This window comes from Cricetulus griseus, chromosome 2 (genome assembly GCF_003668045.3).
Source record: "Cricetulus griseus strain 17A/GY chromosome 2, alternate assembly CriGri-PICRH-1.0, whole genome shotgun sequence".
Taxonomy (NCBI): domain Eukaryota; kingdom Metazoa; phylum Chordata; class Mammalia; order Rodentia; family Cricetidae; genus Cricetulus; species Cricetulus griseus.
In genome coordinates, this window is record NC_048595.1 from 402298175 (window position 1) to 402324113 (window position 25939).

General features: G+C 40.3%; 1 protein-coding gene across 1 annotated transcript; it reads left to right on the plus strand.

The window, feature by feature from the left end:
• Nucleotides 1-582: 582 nt before the first annotated feature.
• Nucleotides 583-24819, plus strand: Wdr75 (WD repeat domain 75). The gene is made up of 21 exons (XM_027396820.2): nucleotides 583-1014; nucleotides 3436-3565; nucleotides 4618-4683; nucleotides 5472-5562; nucleotides 7986-8110; nucleotides 9450-9520; nucleotides 10552-10671; nucleotides 11532-11620; nucleotides 13678-13836; nucleotides 14603-14662; nucleotides 14749-14864; nucleotides 16073-16248; nucleotides 17326-17483; nucleotides 17927-18107; nucleotides 18874-18968; nucleotides 20117-20212; nucleotides 20800-20969; nucleotides 21463-21522; nucleotides 23608-23754; nucleotides 24062-24153; nucleotides 24485-24819. The coding sequence occupies exons 1-21, from the start codon at nucleotides 932-934 to the stop codon at nucleotides 24687-24689; spliced, it is 2490 nt and encodes an 829-aa protein (XP_027252621.1). The 5' UTR covers nucleotides 583-931; the 3' UTR covers nucleotides 24690-24819.
• Nucleotides 24820-25939: the final 1120 nt, after the last annotated feature.

The following is a 25939-nucleotide window of genomic DNA, read 5'->3' on the forward strand; positions in this document are numbered from 1 at the left end:
TTGAGATTGTGATGTCTAAAGCTGTTTTGACCTTTGAGAATATATTTTCCGCTATGAATAAGCATAAATGTGTGGTGAGTTGCAAATGTACCAAGCCTCTGCTCCCGATAGGATTAAGCTATCAGTAGCTCTTCCTTAGGGGTTCTCAGCACAAATGGGATCTATTATTGACACATTAAGAGCTCAATATAGACAAACATGCCCTAATATGCAGGAACCACGAACATAATGCATATATAAAGTGTTAGAGAGGAATCAACATCCTCGGAATTCAGGACTAAAGCCAAAGGAACTGAACAACCTTAGCAATCCCAACAGCCATTGCAGCTTTTGTTTTTGTTTTATTCTTGGTTTTGAAGACTGGTTTTCTCTGTGTAGCCCTGTCCTGGAACTCGTCCTGGAACTCGCTCTGTAGACCAGGCTGCTCTTGAACTCACAGAGATCCGCCTGCCTCTGTCTCCCTAGTGCTGGGATTAAAGGTGTGCTCCAAGCTTAAAAAAAAAAAAAAAAAAAAAAAAAAAGCCTTAATTGGGCAACCGGGGTAAAACTGGCGCGACGTGATTGCGTCATTTCGCCGTCGCTCTATTCCTGGGACAGAAAGGGCGAGACCTTCGGTGGGAGGAGTGGCGCTCACTTCTGCCTCTGCGGCGGCTATAAGAGTCGGACTGAAGAGGCCGAAGAGAAAGCTGTTTGCATTAAATAGTTGTGGCGGTATTGGGCATGGTTTAATTTTGTGCATGGCTGTCTGGCTTCACTCTTAATTTGACAGCGCCCAAACTAAAGATGGCTGCGCAGGCGCGGACCTGACCATAGAGTGTCGGAGCTAGAGAAACCCGGGCGGAGCGCGGCGGAGAAACGCGCCAGTCTAGCCGGCCTTTGAGGGAAGTTAGTGGTGCGGCGGGCGCTCGCCGGTTCCTGCGTCTGCGCGAACATGGTTGAGGAAAGCGTGCGCGTGGTTCGCTGCGGCGGCAGCCGGCTCAACTTCAGGAGAGCCCTGTTCTCTGCGGATTCCAAGTATGTCGGGGCTGACGGGGCGCCGGGCTCCTCGGGCCGGGGAGGGGACTGTCAGGCGCGGCAGAGAGCGAGTCCGGACTCCGCGTGCCCAGACCCGGAGCTCCCGGGGCACCCTGGCCTTGTTGCGGCGTGGGTGAGCCTGGGCTCCCGGACTCCACCCCCGTGCGGGAGGTCGCGGGTGCGGGGACAGGTCGCGTGGCCAAACGAGGCCAGGTCTGCGCGGCTGGAAAATGCTCCAGGCTGTGTGCTGTTCCGCCCAGACGAGTGTTCGTTCTCTTCGTACGGAACGTTTTGGATCGCCATTGTTACTTAGGCTTTTTACTTTCCTGGAACGTCACATAGTAAAAACCGATGTTAGATCTGTAAGAGATAATCAGTCTACAGAGTTTGGGAAGAATGAAATGTCTAGGTGTACACAACTTTTACAACAGCGCCTGGCCTCAATGGCACGCTGCGAGTCAGCTGGGCATCCTTGCTGCTACATAGTATCATGTTAGAAGAGACGCCCGCTAGTAACTACTAAGTATTTACTCAGTATTTTTAAATTACTTAGTAATTATTTATTTGTTTATTTATTTATTCAAAGTACTCTGAATAGAGATACTTAGTAAAAAAAAAACTTTATTAGAAGGGTAAAGATTGAAGATTGTATTTATGGAGGGTGACTCTCCCTGAGTACCATGCCCATGGATGTATGATGGTATGGAGCTGGTTTGTTGAATGGATGAGTGATGAAAGTAACTTTCACACATTCAAGTCAAGGGTTTTTACAAGATAGTCCTTACAAGTAAAGGTAGTTTTGTTGGCATTGTTTTATGAAATACGGGGGGGCGGGGAGGAGGGGACACGGACGGGCTTAGAGTTGTCACAGTTCTGATCCTTCAGACTCATCCTTATATCCAGTTTCACCCTTCATTGAACTGCACCTCGGCTTAGCTATTAGAATGAGGTATGTGGTCCATTTCATTTACCAAGTCTGATAGTTAGATGGTTTTGTTTGTTTGTTTTGTATTTGTCAATTGTTTTATGGCGTTGGTGGCTCATGCCTTTAATCCCAGCACTAGGGAGGCAGAGGCAGGCAGAATTCAAGGCCAGCCTGGTCTACAGAGCTGAACTTTCCAGGACAGCCTCCAAAGCAATACAGAGAAACCCTGTCTTCAAAAAACAAAACACACAAAACACCATGACCAAAGCAATTTAGAAAACGAAATGTTTAATTTGAAGCTCACAGTTGCAGAGGGTTAGAATCTGTGATCATATCATGGTTGATATGATCTTGGCTCTGGAGCAGTACCTGAGGCATCTCCATTCAGAGAGAACTAACTGAGAATGGCTTGGGCTTTTGAAATCTTCAAGCCTGCCCCCAGTGACACACCTCCTCCAACAAGGTCATGCCTTGTAATCCTTCAGGAATAATTTTTCCAACTGGGAACCAACTATTCAAACATCTGAATCTATGGGAGCCATTCCATTCTCAGTGAAACCACCACACTAGGCTAGGCTGGTTTATTGAGGATATCAATGAAAGGCCTCCCTTTTGGCAGGATCCAAAAAGATAGTGGGTTGTTTTGCTTTGTTTGTGCAGATTGGCACTAGGACCTTGCATATACTAGGCAAGCACCATCACTGAGCTCTACCTCTGAGGAGACACACACACACACACACACACACACACACAGCTACCTGTTGGCCAGTAGTTTATAGACATACCATCAATTGTGAGCCACATTCTATCTTTAAAGATGCAAACAGGTAAGCAACTCAGTGTCATCGTTTTGCTAAAGCAGGCTATATCTCAGCAACCTCTCAGTCACATCTCCTCTTAGGATGTTCATGCACAGGCACTTTGGGAACACAGAGAATAGCCTGACTGGTCCTCACTGGTTTGAGCCTTCCACCATGTGTGGGAAGTGTGAGATACAATTGGCACCGAGCAAGTATCTTTTCTGAACTTTCCTTATGAAAAGTTCTATTATGAATGTAACCACCTTGGGTTATGAAGGAGCATCTGCTTTATGGGAGGAAGCCACAACTCCAAAGAGGTATAAACAAAATCAGCATTTCAGCAGTTGGAAAAGAAGCTGATAGAACCATTGAGAGCACCGTTCACTCAGCATTTGTGAGTTGATGTCTCCAATCAGCTGTGGAGCTCCAGTGAACCACTGAAGAGTAGCTGGATATCAGTGTCTGCACCATTAGTCCCATTGTTTGTGCTATGGTTCTGTATTACCTCATAGTCCTTTACGTGTTAACAGGTGAATCCATCTTTGATATCCTCATAGGTTTAACAACACATGCATTTGAATGTACTGTTCTTAAACTATTTGGAAAGGTATTTGCATGTCGTTGTCTTTGTAATAGGCCACAAAAGGATTATGTTGCCTTTGTAATATATGAGACTTAGATTTTTCTCTCTTCCAGGTATATCTTCTGTGTCTCAGGTGACTTTGTTAAGGTGTATAGCAGTGCCACAGAAGAGTGTGTACATGTTCTGCACGGGCATGAAAATGTGGTGTCAGGAATTCTCCTCAACCCCAACAACCATCTGCAGGTGCCAGTCTAATGGGACATGCTATCATTGGTCTTTCTGTTGACAGGAAGATTTCAGTTAAATTTGCTGGGGGTACTTTACCGATTATAACCAGAGAAATAATCTGTTGGGATGAGGTTGTGGGACAAAACTGATGTGAACTTAAGAGTTCTCCGTTGTTCTGACAGTGCTTGTATTTGTAACTGTTTTACTAATCCATATGTATGATTCCTAGATAAAATAACTGGCATTTTTTTTTTACCAAACATAATTATTTTACCTGAATAGATAATACTGTCTTACTCAAGTACTTTTTCTTTTTAATCTCTGAATTCATGACCTAGTTCACAAAAATTATCAAATTAGTACTTTCTTTCAAATTAAAATTATTTATAAACCTTATATAAACAAGCTATTTTCACTTAACAATACGTAACCCTAATAAAGCTAAGCTTATTAATCCTAATACCATACGTTATTAAGATCTGTGCTCACCAAGAAGGGTTCACAGACTGGTCTAACACTGTCAAGCTGTCTGCATTGATGTCCTGCAAAGATGAGTCCTGGAATGTGACAGCACTGTTTGCTGTAGAATTCCTGCTGTATTTCTGAAAATAATGGTCCTAAATGGGTTGGATTAAAAAAAAAAAAGGGGGGGGGTTATCTGGCCATTTGAGGAATGTATTTTAATACTTAGATAAGATGAAGTTGCTAACTGCTGTAATTAGATTATTTTGCAGAGACCGATGGCTGGTATCCTTCATCTCAGAAATTTAGGGCAGTAGTGTCTCAGATTCTAGAGCTTTGGGATTTGGGGAATATTTGTTTTACTTGCTGGTTGAACAGCCCCAAGTCCTAAAGCTGAAGCTGATATTTTTTTAGTATAATGTTGGGGCTCACAAAGCTTTGCACTTAGATTTTAAATAGGGATATTCAAATTTTATAAATTCTACCACCCCTTAAAGCTAACAATGAGCTAATGAGCAACAAACAAAAAGTAGGCCTTTAGTTATTCATGTGATGTTTTTGGAGTACTACTATTTAATCTGTTTTGTGCTATTTTACCCTTTTAGCTCTTCTCTTGTTCCTTTGATGGCACAATTAAGCTGTGGGACTACCTTGATGGCATTTTGATAAAGGTATGTATATTGCTCTTTAGTTTTCTTCTTCCATGAGACTTAATCTTAAAGGGACTTCCTGAACAAGTTAAGAAATCTACATTATTTTAAAAGATGCATAATCTTGACTATATAAATATCTGAAGATTCCATCATGAAAAGACTAATAAAAATCACTGAGAGAAAATGTTTTAAACACCAACAGGATGAGCATGGACCCTGAGGATGTAGCTCAGTGATAGAGTGTCTGTGAGATCCTGGGTTCTATCCCAGCAGTCAGTCTCAAGAAAGGGGAGGGGAGGCAGCAAAAGAAATACCGGTTACCATGATGACATGGTTCATCCCAGTAATTTTAGAAGTGTGAATTTAAACAGATAGCAGAGTGATTTCTCTCCTTGCCAAAACACACATTTAAAAAGAAATGCAGTAATGAGTATAATCTAGAGAGACCTTTGTATGTGTAGTCAACAAGGCAAAAACCAAAAACATAGTACTTTTTTGTCCATAAGAATTTCTCATTGAAATATCTTATAATGTATGTAGTTCTTAAATTATTTATAGTGGAAAAAATCTATATAAACTTGATATTATTTAAAATTATGATAGGTTTAATCGGTGAGACACTGTGCAATCATTGAAAAGTCAGGAAGGTATATAGAAGATTATTCAACAAATAGTATACATGGCCTCTACAGACAGGCACCCTCTTGAGGTAGGAAAACAGCAGGAAGAAAACCTTAAACTGCCCTGTGAGCACAGTGTTCTGGAAGAACTGGATAGTGCATAGTGGGATCTGTTATCTATTTCAGACGTTCATCATTGGACCTAAACTCCATGCCCTCTTTATTCCGACCCGAGCCGAAGATTCCATCTTCCTTACAATAAGTAAAGAAGAACCAGGTACAGCATAATGCACTTAATTTGTTTTTGTGGACATCAGAAGGATCTTTCAGATTCTCAAAATTATGTTTCTCAACAGTAGTTTTAGTCTCAAGATAGCAGTTCTGAGTTGGCATTTAAATTTCTGTCATCTTTATATTGGGGGAGGAGGTTCTGTTCTGAGGTGTTCAGCAGATGATGATTACCACATATACATACTTATTTATCAATTAATAATGGACTCAGAGCTCAGTGTTAGAGCCAAACTAGAATTTGTCTTTCTGCTGAATTTTAATGCCATTCTTAGTATCACTGTCCTTTTATTTGTTGGTCTTGAGTCATATCAAATAAAATAGATAGAAATTGATATTAAGAACCTGGAGTGTGTGCCTGAGTTGTTATTGTTTGCTATTGGTAAAACTATCATGTATCAGCATTTTAGGAATGTCTACAATATTATCAGTAATCACAGAGAATTATTCTCCATTGTAGAACTTGATATAATATAATATCAACATGAAATAACCCAAACAAAATTTCTGATGCTGGAATTAAAGAGTGCCACTCACTCTATACGATACAGTTGTATCTGAATTAAAAGTTCAAAGCAGCTTTGATACAGTTACTAGACAGTCAGCTGGATTGCCTGACATTTAATTCTGTATGTAAAAATACACAAGCATACACATGTCCTTAGTAGGACGGTGGTGGCACACGCCTTTAATCCTAGCACTCGGGAGGCAGAGGCAGGCAGATCTTTGTGAGTTCGAGACCAGCCTGGTCTACAAGAGCAAGTTCCAGGACAGCCTCCAAAGACCCAGAGAAACCCTGTCTCAAAAAAAAAAAAAAAAAGATATGTCCTTAGTATGAAAATTGTTTTCATTTTTACTAAATGGTACAATTATGTATACCAAAAATTGCTTATAGTTTAATATCAGTAACTTTTTGGTTTGTGTGCCTATTTTATGCTTATCTGTGAACATTATAATGGGCCACAGCTGGCTTACATACGTACTCATGTACACAGATGTGCACGTGGAGGTCTACTCCATGGTATCTTCCTTTATCTTAATCTCTGCACCTGCAGCAGGCTGACTCAGCTAGACTAGCTGCCAGTAAGTCCCGGAGCTCCTCCTGGGCACTCACCACTGTGCTGGCTTTTATAATTCATTAGAGAATCTAACTCGGGTCTTCATATGCTCATAGCAAGCACCAACTTTTCAGGAAGTTCTCAGATAGCTTCTTAATTGTGGTTGCTTAATTCACCAATCCCATTTTATTTTATTTTGATTTGTCAAGACACACTTTAAATAAGAGAAGATATGTTATCTGTGAGGTTAAGATATCTTTTATTAGATAAACTCCAGCCAGGGGCAGCAAGGCAAAGGAGGCCAAAGAGAGAGCCCCCATGTGCCTTGTCTGTCCCTTTAAACCCTATCCCCTGTCACCCTGACATCACCTTGACCACACCCTGGTGGGTGTGGTTGGGCACACCTATAGCCAGCTTCTAGCAGACGTGGCTTACAGTGTCCCCTACACATTTTCTCTGTGTAGTTTTGGAACCTGTCCTGGAACTAGCTCTGTGGACCAGGCTAGCCTCGAATACATAGAGATCGCCTCTGCCTCTGCCTCCCGAGTGCTGGGATTAAAGGCATGAGACACCACTCCCATTTTATTTTTTTTTATTTATTTACTTACTGGGTTTTGGTTTTTTATCTTTGTTTTGTTTTTTGAGACAAAGTCTTTATAGTCCTAGCTGTCCTAGAACTCAACTGTGTAGACCAGACTGACCTCAAACTCTCAGAGATCCTTCTGCCTCTACCTCTGACTCTAGAGTGCTGGGATTAAAGCCAAGTACCAGCTCAGACCCATTTTAAACCTCAGTTTAGTACTTTGAAACAAAAATATACCTGTGTAAGGTTTCTGTTTCTACAGATAAAGCCAGGAGTGCTGAGGAGTTTTGGATTTAGACTTCATTAAATGAAGAGTTCAGAGACTAGGGAGATGGTTTAGCAGTTAAGAGCACTTGCTGCCCTTGCCAAGGACTCAGATTTGGTTCCCTTCACCTATATGGCAGCTTAAAACCACCCATTACTCCACTCCCAGGACCCCTGTAGGCGCCAGACTCTGCACAAAGTGCACTTATATACAAGCAGGCAGAACCCATAGACATAAAATAAGAATAGAGAAATCTTTTTTTTTTCTTAATGAAGACTTCAGTCAGGTAGTGGTGGCTCATGTGGATCTCTGAGATCAAGGCCAGCCTGGTCTACTGAGTAGGTTCTAGGACAGCCAGGAATACACAGAGAAACCCTGTCTTGAGGGGGGGGCGGTATGTTTTGTTCAAGGTGACCTACAGTTAGTAGAGTACAGATTCACAGTTTTGTATGAATACATGTACTTGGTTTAAACAAACCGTCTAACAAATGACTTCCTCTGGCTAGACATATTTCAGCTGGTTTCAGTAAAGCTGCCCAAGTCATCAAGCCAAGACGTGGAAGCTAGGGAGCTGTCCTTTGTTTTGGATTATGTAAACCGGTCGCCCAAGTGCATTGCCTTTGGTCATGAGGTACATTTGTTCTGTTAGTTTCTGTTTATATTTAAAATCTATTCCCTGAAAGTTTCCCCTCAACACTGATGATCCAGTGCAATATTGTATTTTTGTTAGTAACTAAAAATCTATGACATTCTTTTGACAAGTATTCCTGAGTTATGGTATGTGTATTATTTTATAGCCTTCCTCATGTTATATATTCTGCCCTTTGCTCTTTTATAATTTTTCCCAAAATAATAATGTCTGGTATTTGTCTTCTTTGCCTGTTTCATATAAGAATCACTGATATTGTTCCATTTTAAAAAAGAAGAAATTGTTCCGTTTTAGGCCGTGTGTCTTTAGAAAATATGGGTTCTGTATCTATAATTAGCATACACTATAGGAAATTCAGATATTACAGAAAAATATAATGAAGAAAGAAAATATTCAGTCTCACCAGTGATAATATTTAAGGACTTTTCTAGACCTCTTTGAACACATAGAAGATGACAGTTCCCAAAGGAAGTAGGATGAGAATATTTTTCTCTTTTCAACTTAATATTGCAAAATGCAAGGCTAACATGTTTTAGACAGGTACTTTATGGTATTTGTACCATTGTTTAGCTGCCTGTTAATAACTTATTTTTTAAAAAATAAAATGCCACTAAAGACCTATTTCATTAACTGTGGGGTTTGTAGAATTTGTCATTGTTCTGGGCAGTGTTAATTCCTCAAAGGAGAGAAGGCTTTATCATTGTCAGTTCTGTATCCAGTCTTGCTGACCATCAGTTTGGGTAAAACCACTGTTAGAATCCTCTTCACCTCTACTAAGATTACTACTGGTGTCAAGATGAGGAGCAAAGTTAAATCCCCTGGCCCTAGTCCCCTTCTGTACTGAGACAGAACATGACCACAGAGTAAGATGTGTAGGAGTACTGACTGTTCCACTCCACGTAGCCCCCTATGGTTGTTACATAAACATAACAACCCAGAGTCAACCAGCTAACAGAATTCTGGTGTACTTATTCAGCTGAATGCTACTCATCAGTGAAAAGAAATTCACAATATACCTAAGGCGAATTTCAGAAGGTTAGTGTTGAGGTACATTTGCAATAAAATAAGCTGTGATGTTAAAATGACAGTTGCTGGTGAGAATTGGGACACTGAGGAATGACCAAACAGAGAAGGGACATTTTTGGGTTGAAGGAACTGTTTCTAGGACTTGATTATGGCAGCAGTTAATGTAGACAGAGTTACACAGGTATCATATGTATGCCTAATGGGAAAAAATGTAAATCACTGCACTTAAAGCTGGAGAGTGAAATTGTAGGTAAAGAGATTTCTTTTTAATGTTACCTTTTGCTTAAATCACCAGGGGGAGTATATTGCTGCAGTGCGGGACTTTTACTTATCTGTTTACTTTCTCAAAAAGAAAAAAACATGCAAGTAAGACTTCCCTTTTATTAACTTTGTTGTATTTACCAGAGCACTTGTTACAATGCTGTCCAAACCTGTTTCCAGGGTCTCTTTTCAAGAAGTGGGACCATCATGTAGAGGGACAAACCTTTTAACCCACAGTGGTAGGGGAGGATCTTAGCCATACTCCATATTTGTAGTGTACTAAGTGTGGATTTGGTGTAAAAATTTAGATTGACAAGGCTTGGCCTGATGATTCTCATTGGTTGTTGGAACTGAAATAGGCATTAGATTACTAAGGTTTTGTTGCAATCTGTTTTCTATTGCTGTAATAAGATATCTTTACCAAAAGTAGCTGGGGAGGGAAGGATGTATTTGGCTAACATCTTAATTTCACAATACATCATAAAGAGAAGTTAGAGTAGAAACTCAGGGGGCGGAAATAAAACAGAGGGCTAGAGTGGTGATTACTGGTACACTCTGTGGTTCACTCCACTTGCTTTTTATACCTCCCAGACCAGCATAGTCTTAAAATGTTTAGAGCATTTCAGCTACCATGTAGAGATAATATCTAATTGAGTTATTAGCATGAGTGAAGATGCCATGTCTAGAGAGGCTGGTGCTAAGCTGAGTGTTGTGTAGTCAGTTTGTCTTAGCCAGGGTCATCTTCCCAGCTACTGTTAAGATTAGCATTGTTTGTAGAAAGATCCTCACTTCTTCAGAAGTGGAATAGGAACCAACCTAGAAAAAGCGAATGATTTATCACTCTGTATTGTCCTTTAGGATACATAAAGTCATTTGCTTCAGCTAGAACTTAATAAGCATAGCCATACGTTTAATGCTGAAATTTTGCTTCAGAGAAAAAAAACTGAATCAGCTGTCCCCAGGTCAGAAAAAGGTACTAAAAGGACTGTCTTCATGACTTACCTTAGTAGCTTCCACTGACCAATTCTTGTGATAAGATCTGAGTCAGATGAAGTTTATACTGTGTATTGGTAAATGTTAACCAAACAGAATGCTTGATTCATAACCAAGGGAAAGTTGTTTTTTCTTTTTCCTAGTTTTACTTTACCATCAACCAAAAATAAGAAGAATGCTAAGAACAGGTTTACCTGTGTAGCCTGCCACCCAAAGGAAGACTGCATCGCATCTGGCCACATGGATGGCAAAATCCGCCTTTGGTGAGTGAGCTTGAGAAGACACGGGTCACTTCTGTGCTGCTTCACACTCATCCTACAGAGCAGCACTATCCATAGGTCTAAAGGAAGGTGGTGCGAGCATCAGTGCTGCAGAAGGACAGGGCTGTGCTACCACCCCATTTCTTGCCATGCTCTCCCTTCATACTGTGGTATAGGATTCCTGTCCTTAAGCTTGTGGAGAGAGTGAAGCATTCATGTCACCTGGAACCATTTTATGGCCCGTTTTAACTAAAACAAGACAGTGTAACATTGCTGAGTACCTAATGGGTGGAATGGTGGTACCGTAATAGCATTGCCTATAGAAGTGGTTCTGGTTAGGAACAATAAGGTATTCCTAAATACTGATGCCAGAGCACTTGAGACTGCTATTTGTTGGATTTGGCATGCCATTATTTCCTATTTTCACCTGGGGTCAAGTTCTCTTTCCTCAGCCCTAAATGAATGTCTCCATCAAATAACTTCACTCATAGCTCAGGGAACCCCGTAGAAGAGGAGGCAGACATAGTGTCCTATACCTGTGTAGCATGGCTTCCAGTTTAGTGTTTGTATGGATTTCCTGAGCACAAAAGTGGGTCTCTGTTTCTGGTGCCTTCTCTTAGACTTTCTTCCTTTTGTTTGTTTGTTTTGTCCAATTCTGACGTGTTATTTTGTTTTACTGTATTTTATTTTATTACTGTCTCAGAAGCCTGTTTGTTTTCTAATCAGAGACAGAAAAGGGAGTGGGTCTGGATGAGCGGGGAGGTGGAGAGGAAGGAACTGGGAGGGCTTGAGGGATGGGAAACCATAATCAGGATATATTATGTGAGGAAAGAAATGTTAAAGTATTTTATTTTCTCCAACAGGAGGAATTTTCATGATGATAAGAAATACACATATACATGTTTACATTGGCACCATGATATGGTGATGGATCTGGCTTTTACAGTGACAGGTAAGTGCCACTTTGATAATTAAAAGGAAATTTACAAGTATCTGAATGAAATGTTGGGAGTCACAGCATTTATGGTTTAAGATTTAAAATTGTACCAGGTATGGTATACAAATGAAAGGAGGCTGAGATAGGAGGATTACCATGAGTTCAAGGCCTGCCTAAGCTTTGTAGTGAGACACTGTCATACACAAAAAACATGTTATGGGAGTCAAATTTCGGACACTTTTTATGACTTTTGTTGGGCTTTGCTCACCACAGTAGTATGTGGTTTAGCTTCCAGAGTATATACTTGTGCTCATCTCTCTCCTGACATGAAGAACATATGTAAAGTGCACACCAGGTTTTGATACAGTCTTATTGTAAAGTTGTAGTCCATAACTGCTGCTATTTATCAGATGCAAATAGCTGCCAGTGTTTTCCGTCCTCTGTCTTTGGACTAGTGAAGTGTGTTATTAGTTGTCCTTTCACAGATGAAGGAAGTGAGAATTTGAGGTGGTAACTAGCTAGCATAAAGTTCGATGGTTAGTAAGTAGAATTTGGGTCTGGGTGTAATTTAGAAGCCCATGTTTTGAATTGACAGACTGCCTGATTGAGTGTTCCCTACTTTGTGTTTTTGGATGTGAGACTAGCACTTAACAGCTGCACCAGCTCTCCAGCCCAGGTATTTCCTACTTTAAATTCAGACCCTGTTGCATGTAAAGCAGACATAAGAAGTACATTGTGTCTTTTACTTTTAGTGCCCTCACACCCATGTGACAGAAGTTATGTTGCTTAGGTCTGTATTCTAACAGGACGCTAGGGAAGACCATGTGCCTGCAAAGCAAGACAGGAACATGATTTATTCTCCACATGTTCCTCCTGGAGCCTAACAGGACAGGTCTTAGTGCCCATGTGCTCTGGATGCTGGAGCTCCCTAGAGCCAGGAAGTAGAAGGTAGAGTTAGCCTCCTGAAGCTTTGGACTTGGGGAACCATGCCTGGTGTCTGCAGGAGTACTGTTGTGACATAAGCATCAAGACATAAAAGAGAAAGAAAGGGAATTAGTCCTACACATGGGAAAATGTGGGCTGTTTATTTACCTTCTTTATCCTCCTTTCCACTTACCTCGAAAAATAAAAACTAAATGCTGTGTGGTTTTGTTATGCTGGTACATGGCCTCTGCCTATCTCAGGGCAAGGAATGATCATAAACACACAATACTATGCACTATTAATGTTGGGTGAGTAAATCCTATCATGTCTTCTCCCAGTGCTGCTGACACTATTGTTTATTTGGGCTGAGCACAGCTAGTTTGTATAATTGAGCCCAGGCTTTGGTTACTTTCTTCAGTATGCTGGTTTCATTTCACTTGGGTTTCTTCCCAGAGCGAGCTTACTAAGTACAGTGTAGACTTTGTTTTCTGAAATAACTGTGTAAGAATCCCTTTTCTCCACACTCTCACAGAGTGAGGCTCGGCCTCATTTGGAGTGTTTGTTTGTATTTCTGATAGATACAGATGCAGAGGATTTTTTTTATGTATCTGTTGATCATCTGTGTATCTTCTGGGAAATGTCTATATTAAAGGGCTTTTTTTTTTAATCCATTCTTCAATTGTATTATTTATGATTTTGAATTATTTGAGTTCTTTACATCTTATAACTATTAATCCCTTATTAGACATGATTGACAAACATTTTATCTGTAGGTCATCTTTGCTTTTTCCTCTGGACAATAGGGTGGCTGTAGCTAGTACTATTATGACTGTAAAAGAATATTTTGATTGCTTCTTCATAAGGAATAGATAAATACTCAAGGTGTCATATGTTCAAATTACATGATTTGAGTATTACACTATATATGTATGCAAGCATTATGTTGTAATGTATATATCTGCACAGCTGTGTCAACTAAAAATAAAATAAAACTGAAAGATAATCAATAAAACCAGCTAAAATGATAGGACAACACTTTTGTAAGTTTCCAAAGAGATCACTTAAATGCTGATTATGTTTGTTTTTGTTGTTGTGTTGTTTTGTTTTTCCCTTCAAACTCTGCCCATTTGGTTTCTTTGGCTGGAAAGGCACCAGTCTGCTGAGTGGTGGGCGAGAGTGTGTGCTTGTAGAGTGGCGAGAGGGATCAGAGAAGAACAAGGAGTTTCTCCCTCGCTTGGGATCTACTATTGAGCACATCTCCGTCTCACCTGCAGGAGATTTGTTCTGTACTTCTCACTCTGATAACAGTAAGTCTGAGTTTCTTGTTGTGAGGCGGTAAGGTAATAAGGTTAAAAAGTTCTGCTTTTCTCCATCCCTCTTAGCCTCACATGCCACCAGATCCATCATTTTCAAAATTGTTTTTATGAAAGCATAAGGCTAAATGTGTTTGTTTGTGGTTATGGATATTATATTTTCAGAATCTTTAAAGTGGAAGGCAGGTTTAAAGTGGGCCTTCCTACTTTGATAAGTCATGGCATTTTCAGAGAATGCTGTGAGCTTCTCTTGATGCAGCTCTAGGTGTGTGCTCACAGCTGAGTGCTGTGGCGTGTGGTAGGAGGAAAGGGACTTGCTTTCCGTTCCTTCTCACCTAGGGCAGTTTGTAAACTAGAGTGGATAATAGATACCCTAATCTTATGCAGACCCTACTCAGTTCCCAGAACCCACATCAGGCAGCTCACCAGCACCTGTAACTCCAGTTTTGGGATGCCCGCCATTCCCATCTAGCTTCCCCAAGCACTTGCACTCCCATGCACATTCCTCCCCACACCCACACTTGGGCACACATAATTTGAAAGAAAGGGTTAATGACTTTCTACAGAAACTTCTGTCCCCATCCCTAATTGTTGAACTAACTCAAAGAATATAGCCCTGATTTCTAGTAACAGTGGCTTAGTTGAACTTACTGGATTTTCTTGTGTTCTGGTGTATTTCAAAGTAACATAAACATCTGGCCCTCATCACCTTGAAATTCTGTTCTATTTATGTTTAATTATTTTTTCTCTGCTTTAACAGAGATAACAGTTATTCACCGAAATCTCAACGCATCTGCGGTTATTCAAGGCCTAGTGAAAGGTACTGCAGCCTGTAGGGGATGCGGGACTGTACCTGGTGAGTGGCCGCTGCCACAGTTCAGTTGATGTCTGTCGCTTCTCTTGCAGATAGGAGTATATCTACTGGCTTGATGGTCGACCCAAGAACCAAAGCTCTAGTTTTGAATGGAAAGCCTGGTCACCTGCAATTTTATTCTCTCCAGGGTGATAAGCAGTTATATAATGTAAGATTTTGATCCATAAGTTTTAAAATGAGTGAAAGATCTTTCCAGTACTGCTGGGGTTATGTGGAAACTGCTGATACTGATCCCGTGCTTTTGTATTTGACCATAGCTGATGTGTCTGTGATTACTCTAGTACAGTTGTTGCTGCCCACACATGTGCTTTAGTCACAGTGAAAGGGAATGAGCCTGTGTGGATAGCCAGTACACATTGGGGTCTGCTGTGTGCTAAAACTGTCATTCATGTGCTAGAGTTAACGTTTAGTGTAGATTAAACAAGAACACTTCAGTCCTGACAAATGCAGCCCACCTTTTTCTTGTGCCCTGCAGAGCTCTTCTTACATTACTGCCACAGTAACTAACTTGTTCTTTCTTTCTTTCCATATCCTATAAACATAAAAACAATACCCCCCACATCTTCTGAAAGGACAGTTACTACATTTAATATAGTTTGAGCATCCCCAGCCTCAAAATCCAAAGTTTTTTCTTTTGCTTTGTTGTTTTGTTTTTTTTTTTTTTTTTGGGGGGGGGGGCGTTCAAGACAGGGTTTCTCTGTTTAGCTCTGTCTGTAGTGGTACTCACTCTGTAGACCAGGCTGGCCTTGAACCCAGAGGTCTACCTGCCTCTGCCTTCTGTGTGCTGGGGTTAAAAGGCATGTGCCACCATGCTTGGCCAAATCCAAAGTCTTAAAGTGGTTTCACATCTAAAAATTCTGAGTATCTCCCTGATAATACACAAGGAAAACCCTGTGCCTGACTTCATGTGAAGACATGTCACAGCACAATGCTAAAACTATTATGTAAAGTTAACCACCAGCTGGCTATAGATTTAAGTGCACATAAAAAACATAATGGATTTTATGTGTAGACTTGGGTCCTAGCCCCCAAATACCTCCTGTGTCTATATAACCATTCTAAACATTGAATAAAATTTGAAACATTTTGGATCTATAGCTATTTAGATGAAGGCTCCTCAACCAAAAACAACCACTTTATTTTCTTAGCAAACACAAGACAACCCATTTTAAGGGATTAAAAGATCAGTCATAAAAATAAAAAGCTAGCTTGCTTTAGGCTATTGCTTACCTTGTTTTAATTTTTTACTCTCTTATTGGGATAGATAATTTAATTTAGCCTTTAGGTTTTCTTAGAAGAAAGCACGACTGTAAGTTAATGGTATTAATAACATTTTGGACTCTTTCACCTTGTCAGTTAGATATCATACAGCAAGAGTACATCAATGATGACGGTCTAATTCAGATTGAACTAGTAAAGGCTGCCTTTGGATGCTCTGGCACTTGGCTGGCAACAGTTGAACAACGGCAAGAAAATGAAACTGAGCTCGAACTGCAAATGAAGCTGTGGACCTATAGCAAGAAAACCCAGGGGTAATCCTACTGTGTGGCCACCTCATTCCTGTTTTACAGTTAAAACTGTCAACCTTTATGTTTCATTTTGACACATATGGAAATGGGGCTTGTTTTATTATTCTAATAAGAAAGCTTTATTTTAGCTTTCTGTTTTGAGAAAGCATTGGTATAATGTAGGTCATGTTATGTCATCACAGAAAAGATCAAACTTGAGAAAGAATTGTAACCCCACAACATAATACCCAATTCTGAGCAAATCCAGAATTAGGATCCAAATGTGCCTCAGTACTGTCAAAGTAGGAGTATAACATTTGTCATGTTTAGGTAAATAACCCACTGCTTGTTTGCAGAATTGTTTACTGAGTCTTTGTGTACCAGCCTTTTTATTTTGGAGACAGGGTCTCTCTGTGTAGCCCTGGCTATTCTGGTACTTGCTATGTAGACCATGCTGGTTCAAACTCAGATTTGCCAGTCTCTGTCTCCCCAGTTCTGGGATTCATGGCATGTACCAACAACCTGGCGTGTACGTTTCTAGAGAATAGTAAGCTAAGCCTATGCCCCACATTTCACAGATGAGAAAATCAGCCCAGAATTAAGTGATTCTCCTAGTCCTCTCTTGTAACATCTGCTCTTGGAGGCACTTGATACATGGTTCGGTGTTCTCTAAGGACAGAGCAACCATTGTCAATGACTGGGGCTGTTTGAATAGGTCATTTTTATCCCATGTTTCCACAATGTAAATATAGTGGAGCTTTCAAGGCCTCTCTCTCTCTGTTTAGAAGAAACCAGACCTCTAAGTTCTGTGTAATTGCCCTACAGAGTCTGCTACAGAGGCCTTCGGTCATAGTTTGTTTCATATTAGGTTCATTTTTACCAGTGAGCTGGCCGCTGTCTATAATGATCAGTATTTGAGTCACCCCAGATGCATGTGATATTAGAGCTTGTCCTGTAATGTTAGACACAGAGTATGTGAAATTTACCATTGTGGGTGACAGCCCATCAGCTGCCCATTTTAAAGGTGTTATTGCATGATGTACAGAGTACTAGCCTACTGAGTCTTTTCTGAGAGTAAACTTGTGATTTTCCTTCTACTAGGTTTGCTCTTAACACAAAGATCGCCATGCCACATGATGACCACATTACAGCTCTCTGTTTCAATAATGCAGAAAACTATGAAAAACCCATACTGGTCACAGCTAGCAGAGATGGCCACTTCAAAGTGTGGGTGTTAGCAGATGATTCTGATATATACAGTAAGTTAACATATAGATTGTATTGAGAAATTACAGCTTTAAGAAGTGATATATTTGTATTATCATTAATATCCTCTTTGAGAAGGTGTTTTCTACCTTGTTAAATTCTGTAAACTATTGCTAACTTGAGCAGCTTTTTGCATATTAAACTTTTACATACTGTTTTACCAGAATCTGTGCCTTGGGGAAGTGAGTGAATTTGTGTCAGTTTGGTGCAGCTTAAAGGGTTCTTGCTGCGGGTCTTTCTCTTCTCCACTAGAGGGAGGTCAAGGTCCTCAGGAAGGGAAAATACCAAAACGGTATTTTGCAACACTTTGTTAGCACAGTTGTGTGGAATCTGTTTTTATTATGTTTGTTTTCTTTAACTTTTTCAGCTAATAACATGTCTGTAATGCTATTTATTAATGTTTATGCCATTTTTCTTATGGCTTGTTTTTCCACAGAAAAAGCCATTGGCTGGACCTGTGACTTTGTGGGTAGTTACCACAAGTATCAAGCAACCAACTGCTGTTTCTCTGAAGATGGCTCCCTACTAGCAGTTAGTTTCGAAGAAATAGTTACAATATGGGATTCAGAAACATGGGAACTAAAATGTACATTTTGCCAACGAGCTGGGAAAATAAGGTAGATAAATTAGTTTATATTGCTACCAAAATATCTTTGTAATTTCAGTGAGTCTTTAAACTTAAATAATAATGTATGTTTTCCCCAATAGAAGTAATCTATAGTTTGCTGGGGAATAAGGTTAAGAAGCTAATCAAAATGTTGGAAAACTGAAACTTGTGAGTACATGGGCAGTTGACAGGCATTCTTAAACTAGGAGTAACATCGGACTATTGTATCCAGCTTTGTTCAATATAATAGGCAATTTAGTCAGCATGTCATGTAGCAATTAAAGTTATGCCAGCCTTCGTTGATCCTGACATGCCAATCTATGTGTTCCATAAAAACATAAGGTAAGGGACAGTTCTGACAGGTGACTAATTTCATCTAATATAGCTGATTTTGAATTTACTTTTTAAAACTTTCTTTAGAATTCTAAATGTAGATTTCCTCCTGTAGGTAAAGAACATAAGGTTTTGTTAATTGTCATTATATATTTTACATAAATTGTTCTGTGCCATGTGGTGGTTGTTACATGACGCAGCATACAAGAGAGTTGATCCTTCAAGTTTCCTAAAGAAATCCAAGTGCCTACATAACCCTTTGTATAGCCTTAGCACCTTTTCCATTGCTGTTAGTACAGCTAGTAGCACAAAAAGGAAAATCCATGCCTGCTTATAAGTCTGTACTGAGTAGAACTAACCCAGTGGGCACATCCTGCTGCTCTTTGTATGTATGTAAATATGCTAGCACTGCTACGGCTCACCCTGATGTGGTTCTGACCTAGGCACCTGTGCTTTGGAAGATTAACATGTTCCAAGTACCTTCTCGGCACGACCGACAATGGCATTCTCTGCTGTTGGAACCTGCTCAGCTGTTCAAGTAAGCTGCTGTGTTACTCTGAGGTGACATAGAGAAGCGCGTGTGGGATGTTGCAGTTAGAATTTAACAGGTTTAGGAATAAAGGGTCCTATTTCCGTGTCTTTACCACAACAGTATGTCCGTTTTCACTTGACCAAGTTTTCAATCAGTGGGCTGGTAGTAGATTATGTACTGTAAACAATAAGACATTTGCACCCAGTGTGCTCAGGGTGCAGGACTCCATCATCAGACGTTGAATTGTGTGTATTGTATTGTTGATTGTATGTAAACAGTGTAAGATTTTAAAGTAGTTTGTCAGAGTACTCCTGAAAAATGAGGCTTTGGTGGCATGGTACTGATTTGCCTATAGGGAAGGTCTGGTGTTATTTTGCAATGAATGTTTTTGGTGGTCTCTGTCACTCACATTTAATAAGAGCAGAAAAGCAACATCCATGAGTCTGAAGGAGCCTAACTTTGTCACAGTGTGTTGTGATATTTTGTTTATGATATAACAGATAGAGCTTGCCAGATGATCAAAGTGCAAAGCTAGCCACACTGGCTAGCCATAGAGGCCAGGCAGTGGTGGCACTCAGCTCTCAAGAGACAGAGGCAGATGGATCTCTGTGAATTCAAGGCCACCCTGGGTTACAGGAGAGTGAATCAGTCTAAAAGAGGATCAGAACTCACACTTTGAATCCCAGCACTAGGGAGGTGGAGACCGGAGTGATATGGCTGGGTGGAGAGAGGAATATAAGGTGGGAGGAGACAGGAACTCTGCAGTCTGAGGTTTGGTGGAGACAGATGCAATTGGATTCATTCTGAGGATTTGTGGAGACAGGATTGCCCTTTCAGTCTGAAATAGAGGTGAGAACTCTCTAGTGGCTGGTTACTTTGCTTTTCTGATATTTAGCTTGAACCACAATATGTGTCTCTGGGTTTTTATTATTCATGCCACAATGTGTGGAAGGATCTGAAATTGGTTGTGCAGCTCTGCTTTCTCCTGCACACTTCAAGCCTCCCCAGGGAATGTCAGTGTGTGTTTGTTGTTACAGAATCGTAAACTCCTTCCATATAAGAGTAAGGGACTAGACTGTCCAGGAAAGAACACCCATTGTAAGACTTAGAGCTTTGAGTGAAGCTGTTCTCAGAAGTGTGTTGTTTTCCCACAGTGCAGTGGAGTGCAAAACTGAATGTTAGCGTTTTGGAACCCGACCCCTACTCAGACCATGTTGCTGCAGTTTCTCAGTCTGCGGAAGGCTCGGATCGTAAGTACTAACCATGCTCTGAGAGCATGAGGCCTGTTTCCTAGGTTTTCTTTTTAATGTCTTTAGTATAAGCTCAAGCACGCTCACTTTGAACCAGAAATTCATCTGCAGCTGTTTGCCTGGGGCCCTGCCCCACCTCTCCTACCCAACACCTATAATGTATGCTTTCACACTTAGTGCTAGGAGTGTTCTGTTATATCCCTGAATTTTCCACAGACCAGTTCACACTCAGTCTTCAAAATCTCCCTTTGGCTGTCTAACTGGACTTCTTCTGCTTCTGAAACAATGTCTGCATGTCTTTTCTGATGCTTAAGACCAATGTTTGGGCATTATTCTGGTGTCACACTCTTCTACAGATGCCCCTGGTCTCTGGAACAGAATTCCTTTTCTTTTTCAGATCCTAGTCCTCATTCCTACCCTGTTTGGTGCATAGTAGGCAGATTAAATGGAAACAACAGATTTGAAACAGTGCTAAGTAGGGCCATTTACCTGGTGGGCAGGGTATAGGTTGAGTGTGGTCCATCAGCCTGAGGTTAGAACCAACTTCCACAGGTAAAATGCCATCATCTTTCTGTTTTCCCCTTTAGTGTTTGTATTTAAACCTAGTGAGCCAAGGCCATTGTATATTCAAAAGAATGTCTCCAGAGAGGAAGTCCAGTGGGGAGTGTTTGTCCCTCGAGATGTCCCTGGGTCATTCACCTCAGAAGCTTACCAGTGGCTGAACAGGTCCCAGTTTTACTTCCTAACAAAATCACAGGTAATTGACTTCCTCCAAAAGTGTGAGCAGGTTATAGACGCCATTTTAGAAAATTTGTATCTATGTAGAACTCTTTCATTAAATGTTTTATTTCCCAAAAGAGCTGGTCAAATATACAGCAGTGCTATGGATGTGGTTGTCCTAGCACTTTACCCCACAACTGTGAGGCTTTGTGTTACCTCTGTGACATGAGAAAAGCACAAAATTACTTTAAGTTGCATTTATTAGCATTTTCCCCTAATTTTATGATTTGATTTGCTATGGAAGAAGCTGGTGGCTTTTATTTTGTTAGAAGGTCTTACATGCCTCTCATAACATAGTCTTATAACTCTTAGCAGAACCTTTCCAACCAAATTAAATCTTTTATAGCTTTTCTGTGAGCTGATGTGTATATCAAAATGAAACTTTGACATTTTAGGACCTTGTGTCACATCTTATTTAAGTTGTACCTCATAATGTTCATTTTGCTCCATTAATTGGCTTCTCTTTTCAGAGTTTATTAACATTTAGTACGAAGTCTCCAGAAGAGAAACTCACACCAACAAGCAAACAGGTAGGCATTTGCTACTGTGTGTGTGCTTCAATGTCTTCCTAAAGAAAGTTAGCTTTTAGAATTCAGCTGCAATGAAAGTGACTAGCTGGGCTGTAAGAAGGAATTTTAAATTGCATACCTGTAAACTGATTTGACATTACACTGCCCTTTTAAAGTTAGACTACTAGAAGAATAATCTTTGTTTTAAATCATCAGTCATTTAGCCTGCCATGTCTAATTTTTGAAATGGAATTGACTGAATAACCAATTGGTAGATCAAAAATATTGGGTTGGGGTGGAACATGCCAGAGTAGATGAGTGTATGTGATGTTCTGAGCTTATATTGAAATGACATCCCAACCTACTCCACTAAGGGTCTTGGATTTTGTTATCTATACTGTTTTCTCAAAACGACCAACACCCTATGAACTTTAAGGGATTTCAAGATCACCATCGTCACAGAAACTTCCTGTGACTGTGGTTAAAGTTTTGTTTACTTGCTTGGACTTCATATCTCTAAGAGCCTGTTTAAATTATAGATTATGGATTTAGCTATCTGTTGAATTTATTGAAGTTCTTGAAGCTGAAAGTTTGTATTGTCTTCACATATAAGTATATTCATAGCCAGGCCGTGCACACACACTCTTTCTGTGATCAACTTTTCCCCCTCCTGGAATTAATGATTGTCTCCTTTTTTTTTTTTTTTAATTTGCTTATTGTTTTGTTTTGTTCTTATTTAATTCTACTCTAGCATTTATGCAAATTAACTTAATTCTTTCAGAATTTTCAGACACCTGGGTATTCTTTCAAATCATGGAAAACCTATACCTTACTTCAGTCTGAACTAGTTGCTCTCTGAGTCTACTACACAGTGGTCATCCTAGAACCTGTGTTCTTCATTCTGGGGATCCGTGTCACCTCTAGGACATTAGATCCTGTAGAACTGCTCTTTCTTTGGTCACTGCTTTGCTTTGGTGAAGACAATAATGTATGTGTGGTTTAGGATCTTGCAGTTTGGGCAGTATTCTTTATTCTCTCTGACTTGATTGATTAGTTGTGAATAAATGTAAGCTGAAAACCATTTTCTCACACTTTGAAGGTAGTGGCCTAAGATCATTTAGCTTCTGATGTTGCTAAATACCCCGTGCCATTCTTTGTCTTTGATTGTTTATCAATAGCTTGCTTAATTTCTTCTGAAAACTCATTGAATTTATTCACAAATTTTTGTTTGTTGAACACCATCTATATACCACGGACTATTATATTGTAGACAGTTGGAACATGTTAGCAAAACAGCTTTGTCTGTAAAGATGTGATAATTAGCTGGGTGTTGGTGGCACACACCTTTAATCCCAGCACTTGGGAGGCAGAGGCAGGCGGAGCTCTGTGAGTTCGAGGCCAGCCTGGTCTACAGAGCGAGTGTTAGGATAGGCTCCAAAGCTACACAGAGAAACCCTGTCTCGAAAAACAAAAACAACAACTACAACAACAACAACAAAAAAGTGGTATTTATAGTTACTGGGAAGATACAGATGCTAAACCAAAAGCGATAAGTCAGTCAATGTGGAGTGCTTCAGACAATGCAGAGACGTGCAGCAGGGTTGGAGATGGAGGGATGGGAGTGAGACATGTCTTGCAGTTTTAAATAGGAAGTCAAGAAAGGCCTTACTGAGTCCCTACTCAGCATTCACTGTGGAGCTCCCTGGAGAGTTGGAATAGGGAACTGACTCAGGAGGTGCCTGCTCCTTCTCCCACACACGCTCAGCTGCCCTGGGCTGCTGTCTTAGAATATTGCTTTCTTGGCTCTACTAAGATTTCATCCTAGCATGTCACCATGGGGCCTTTCCCCATTCTCTGCCCTTGTGAGCATATGCCCACTGTGGTCTTTATAAGCCCCAGCAAGGACGCATGGTTCTCACATCAGCATCTGTGGTTAGCTTTCCCATATAGAAAGTCAACTGCTGCCTTGTCTGTGGCATGAAATTAACTGAGAATAATTTCTAAACTTTCACCAGAGCCATTTACAATTCAGTGGCATTTAGCTGTTAAGTCAAAGAAGTCCTCCTTTTTACTGAAATAATTTCCTTTTCTCTTTCATCCATACAGCTGCTGGCAGAGGAAAGTCTGCCGACAACCCCATTTTCTTTGATATTGGGAAAACACAGGCAACAGCAGGATTCAAGGTTAAATGAAACGTCAGAGAATGAACTGATACAACTCCCCTTAACAGAGAACATACCTGCAATTAACGAGGTGAGTGATCAGTACACAAGGCCATGGGAGGCAGTGGGTACAGCAAGCACCTGTCTCAAGTAGCATTTGATTCGTCCTCCGTCCAGACAAGCACAGTCCCTTAGTGGGGTGATTCTCTCCTGGACCTGGGTGAGGAGAGGGTTGCACAGGTGTGGGAAGTAGGAAGGATTTTCCTTTGGTTTGGTTTCTCTCCAGGGAAGCCTTTTGTGTTTGCCTTGGCACTTAGAATAAAGGGTATTAGGAAGTAAAGTAACCCTGGATGAGAAGACGATCTTTTAATAAACCCTTCCTTTCCATGTGCCTCTAGCTGCTTCACACCCCAGCCCACGTACTGCCATCAGCTTCTTTCCTGTGCTCCCTATTTATAAACTCACTGCTGCTGTCTAAAGAGACTAAAAGGTAAGAGTTCCAAATGGTTCATCTTTCCTATTGGTTGGGGAATGTCGTCCACTGTATTTGTATCTTAGCTTTGAAATGTAGCTAATGACATAAGATTATTAAATATACTTGTGACAAACTGAGAAAGATACTTTGCATGTGCTTAAAGCTGTGGTGAGAATTACATGTTTTCTAAGTTCACTTGCTCTTTTATGGCCCATGCTCCATAAGGACACTCACCACAATGTTTTCAGTTGTGTTACCTTTCTATGTGTATTTCAGTGTGGGTGTCTTAAAGTTATTATTTGGAAGTGTCTAACGGTGTTTACATTTTATTCTGTTATTGTCAAAGTACTGAAGAAATTCCTGATGATGTAGATATGGAGGAAAAAGAAGAAAGTGACAGTTCAGATGAAGAAAAGGATTTTACTGAAAAAGCCCAGGAAACAAATACCACGGATTTGGGGGAAGATGTTATACATCAGCTGTCAAAATCTGAAGAGAAAGAGCTGAGGAAGTTCCGAAAAGTAGACTACAGCTGGCTAGCTGCTCTGTAGGCCAAGACTCGAGCTGCTGGCTGAGGCACAGCACACTGACTGTTGTACTTAATTTTTTACTGTTAATTTTCAAAACATAGTTTAAAGTTATTTTATTAAGACAAAATATTAAAGGTCTTTTGTTTATTTGCTTGTTTGTTTAGAGTCTTGATAAGTTGCGTAGACTAACATTGGACTTGAGATTCTTCTCTCAGCCTCTCATGTCAGTCTGGTTAAGTTTATTTGTGTTTGATTAGATTTTAACTTTATGTGTATGAATGTTTTCCTTGCATGTATATATGTGTACCACTGACTTCTTGGTGCCCAACAAAGTCAGATCAGGGCTTCTGGTGCCTGGAACTAGTCACCCATGATCATGGGCTATCATAAGGATATGAGAAATCAAACCCTGGTCCTCTGCAAGAAAAAGAAGTGGTCTAAATCACTGATCCAACTCTCCAGCTTCTGGCCAGGCTTTTAAAGAAACTCATAGTGTAAAACTCTATTTGTGTCAGGCCTTACAGCTGTTGGGGGGTGTACACTTATCACCAGGTTTCTGTGGAATCACAGAGGAACATTTTTTTTTCTGGTAGGTATTGTTTCTAATCGATATGACACAGCTGACTGTAATTTACATGTATACCCTCATCTTTAGTTTGAAGATAGGAAAAGATTTCAAAAGTCAAGAGGCTTTGCTGCTATTACTTTTAAATTTGACACCAAGATTATTTGCCAGATCTGACTGATTAATTCACACACCAGATGTGATTCTTTTTGGTTGAATTTCTCAGCCTCTACCACTCAAGACAAAGTATAAGCCACCCAGCCAGTAGCATTGTGTCATTTTAGCACAAATAGCCTATATTTTAATCAATACTAAATACCAAGTATACTGAGCTGTAACTCCTCACTCACACATGTAAAATGAACAACTCAATGAAGTCTGGTTATGTTTACAAAATTGTGTATCATCATAAAATCCATCTTCTGAGCAATTTCATGCCCCCCCCCAAAAAAAGCCCACCCACTTCCTTCAACCTCCACACCCTTCCCGATAGGTAACAGTAGTCTAACTTGACAAATTTGCCACTTCTGAACAGTTCATTTCAATGGAGCTATGCAATGTGAGCTCTTGCAACTGGTTTTGTCCACCTAATGTTCTTTACTGTAGCATGGTTGAAAGGACAAAAGACTTTGTTTAGGTTCACTGTGTCCATGGTCAGCTAGGTCTCTTGCCACAGAACTGTGGTGAAGTATAAGAGCTTGGCTGA